General features: G+C 38.5%; 1 protein-coding gene across 1 annotated transcript; it reads left to right on the top strand.

Annotated features, from left to right (window-relative positions):
• The first annotated feature begins 912 nt into the window (after positions 1 to 912).
• On the top strand, positions 913 to 1,525 carry LOC145798085 (uncharacterized). The gene is made up of 2 exons (XM_082885552.1): positions 913 to 1,423; positions 1,506 to 1,525. Exons 1-2 carry the CDS (start codon positions 913 to 915, stop codon positions 1,523 to 1,525), a joined length of 531 nt encoding a protein of 176 aa, XP_082741678.1.
• Positions 1,526 to 2,242: the final 717 nt, after the last annotated feature.

Genomic DNA, 2,242 nt, shown 5'->3' with positions numbered 1-2,242 from the left:
ATTGAACACCCACAAAATTATTATTCTTAATAATGTCTTGTTAGTGATTGAATTGAGTCAATTTAAAACTAACTTTTACACTAATGTATAATTCAGATAGACTGTAGACAAAATTAATTAATAAATTTTCTTTAAAGAATAATTAAAAGATGGGTTTTCACAATCTACCCTCCTAAAAGAAAATTTCGTCCTCGAAATTAATTCGTACCTTTAGACTCGAATAGTTGAGGGTAATTGATACGTATCATATCTTCTCGCTCCCACGTTGACTCTTCCGTCCCACGATGTCTCCAGAGAACTCGAACCAATGGTATAGTTTTGCCTCGTAATTTCTTCTCGCGACGATCTAAAATCTTGACAGGCTTTTCTTCAAATGTCACGTCTTCATCAAGATTAATTTCCTCCCAATTGATGATGTGAGAAGGGTGTGGCTCGTATTTCCGTAGCATAGAGACGTGGAAAACATTATGTACTCCAGCCAGTTGAGGCGGTAAAGCCAAACGGTACTATTGGAAATCAAGCAAGCTATTTGTTAATATAATAATACCAGCTGCATGCTTATATCATTAATATATATTTAATAGTTAATGCTTCTCCATCAGATGATTTATTGTAGTGCTTTAGGTAGTGCCTTCAACTTTCGGCTACTTTTTATTTTTATATGTTTTCTTTCATAATGTAGTATCATAATGATGTTGTATTAGCTCTCCTATATAATGGAGCCTTCTCTTCATGTTTAATACACAATTGAATCACAGAGTGTATTAGCTCTTTCAATCACTCTCTCAATATTTCTTTCATGGTATCAGAGCAGGTGTAATCCTGTCTCATCATCAATATTTTTTTGTTGTCTCTCTCTTCTACTCAAATCTATTCTTCTATTTCATGCCTAAATACGGTCCAGCTTTTGGAATGGCTATCGACTCATCCTCCTCTTCTTCTGATATTATCATCTCATCATCTTTATCCTCTCATCAAATGGAAACCTCTCATCTTCCGATCACCGCCCATAAACTGAATGGGCAAAATTATTTGCAATGGTCTCAATCCATATTAATGTTTATACGGGGAAAGGAGAAAGACGACTACATCACCGGAGCCTCAGCACTACCAGAAACCACAGCATCAACCTACAAAAGGTGGATAGCTGAAAATAACATGGTCATGTCGTGGCTCGTCAACTCTATGACCACTGACATTGGCGAAAATTTTCTGTCATTTGATACTGCCAAAGAGATCTGGGACATGGCAAAAGAAACGTTTTCAGACAAGGAAAACACATCTGAAATCATCCAGCTTGAAATCTCCCTCCACGATTTACGTCAAGACAATCTTACGGTAACTGAATATTTCAATACCCTTACTCGTCTATGGCGTCAACTTGATACGTTTGAGGTTCATAACTGGCAGTGTGTTGCTGATGGTTTGTTGTATAAAAAGATTGTCGAAGGGAAGCGTGTGTTTACATTCTTGTTAGGATTAAACACAAATCTTGATGAAATCAGAGGAAGAATTATGGGAGTAAAACCGCTACCTAGCCTTAGAGAGGCATTCTCTGAAGTCCGTCGCGAAGAAAGCCGGAAAAAACTCATGATGGGATCCCATCAACAATTGAATATGGCAGAAAGCTCGGCTCTTAAGACTCAATTCGCTCCTATTGACAACCGTCAGAAAAATAAAGGAGGTAGGCCTTGGTGTGATCATTGTAGAAAGCCGGGTCACTCGAGAGAAACTTGCTGGAAGATTCATGGAAAGCCAGCAGATTGGAAGCCACGTCAGCCTCTTGAGAAAGAAGGACGAGGTAATCATGTAGGTACAAATGAACGATCACCACAACCTGAAGCAAGCCCTTTCACCAAGGAGCAAATGGAGATGCTCCAGAAACTACTACAGTCACAATCTGGTTCGTCTTCCAACCACATCATTGGATCCGGAACCTTGGCTCACAAAGGTAATTCTTTGAACGCCTTTACTGTTGGTAAGAAACGTAAAAAACCTTGGATTGTGGACTCAGGAGCATCTGATCATATGACGGGAGATGCAACAATTTTTGATACATATAGCTCATGTCAAAATAATTTAACGGTCTGAATAGCAGATGGTTCACTATCAAAGGTTGCTGGTATAGGTTCAGTTGTGCTGTCTAGGAATCTTATTCTCAACTCTGTTCTCCTTGTTCCTGACTTGGACTGTAATTTATTGTCAATTAGTAAACTCACTAAGGAAAAGAGGTGTGTTACTA

Source organism: Camellia sinensis, chromosome 8, assembly GCF_055761805.1.
Source record: "Camellia sinensis isolate YWXY chromosome 8, ASM5576180v1, whole genome shotgun sequence".
Taxonomy (NCBI): domain Eukaryota; kingdom Viridiplantae; phylum Streptophyta; class Magnoliopsida; order Ericales; family Theaceae; genus Camellia; species Camellia sinensis.
The sequence above is the reverse complement of the archived record's forward strand: the minus strand, read 5'-3'. Positions and strand labels throughout refer to the sequence as shown.

Excerpts from the sequence above, each read along its gene's own strand:
- LOC145798085 (XM_082885552.1), top strand. The coding sequence starts at position 913 with ATGGCTATCGACTCATCCTCCTCTTCTTCTGATATTATCATCTCATCA. Across the intron at positions 1,424-1,505 it reads CTGGCAGTGTGTTGCTGATG|AGGAAGAATTATGGGAGTAA; the intron begins GTTTGTTGTATA and ends TGATGAAATCAG.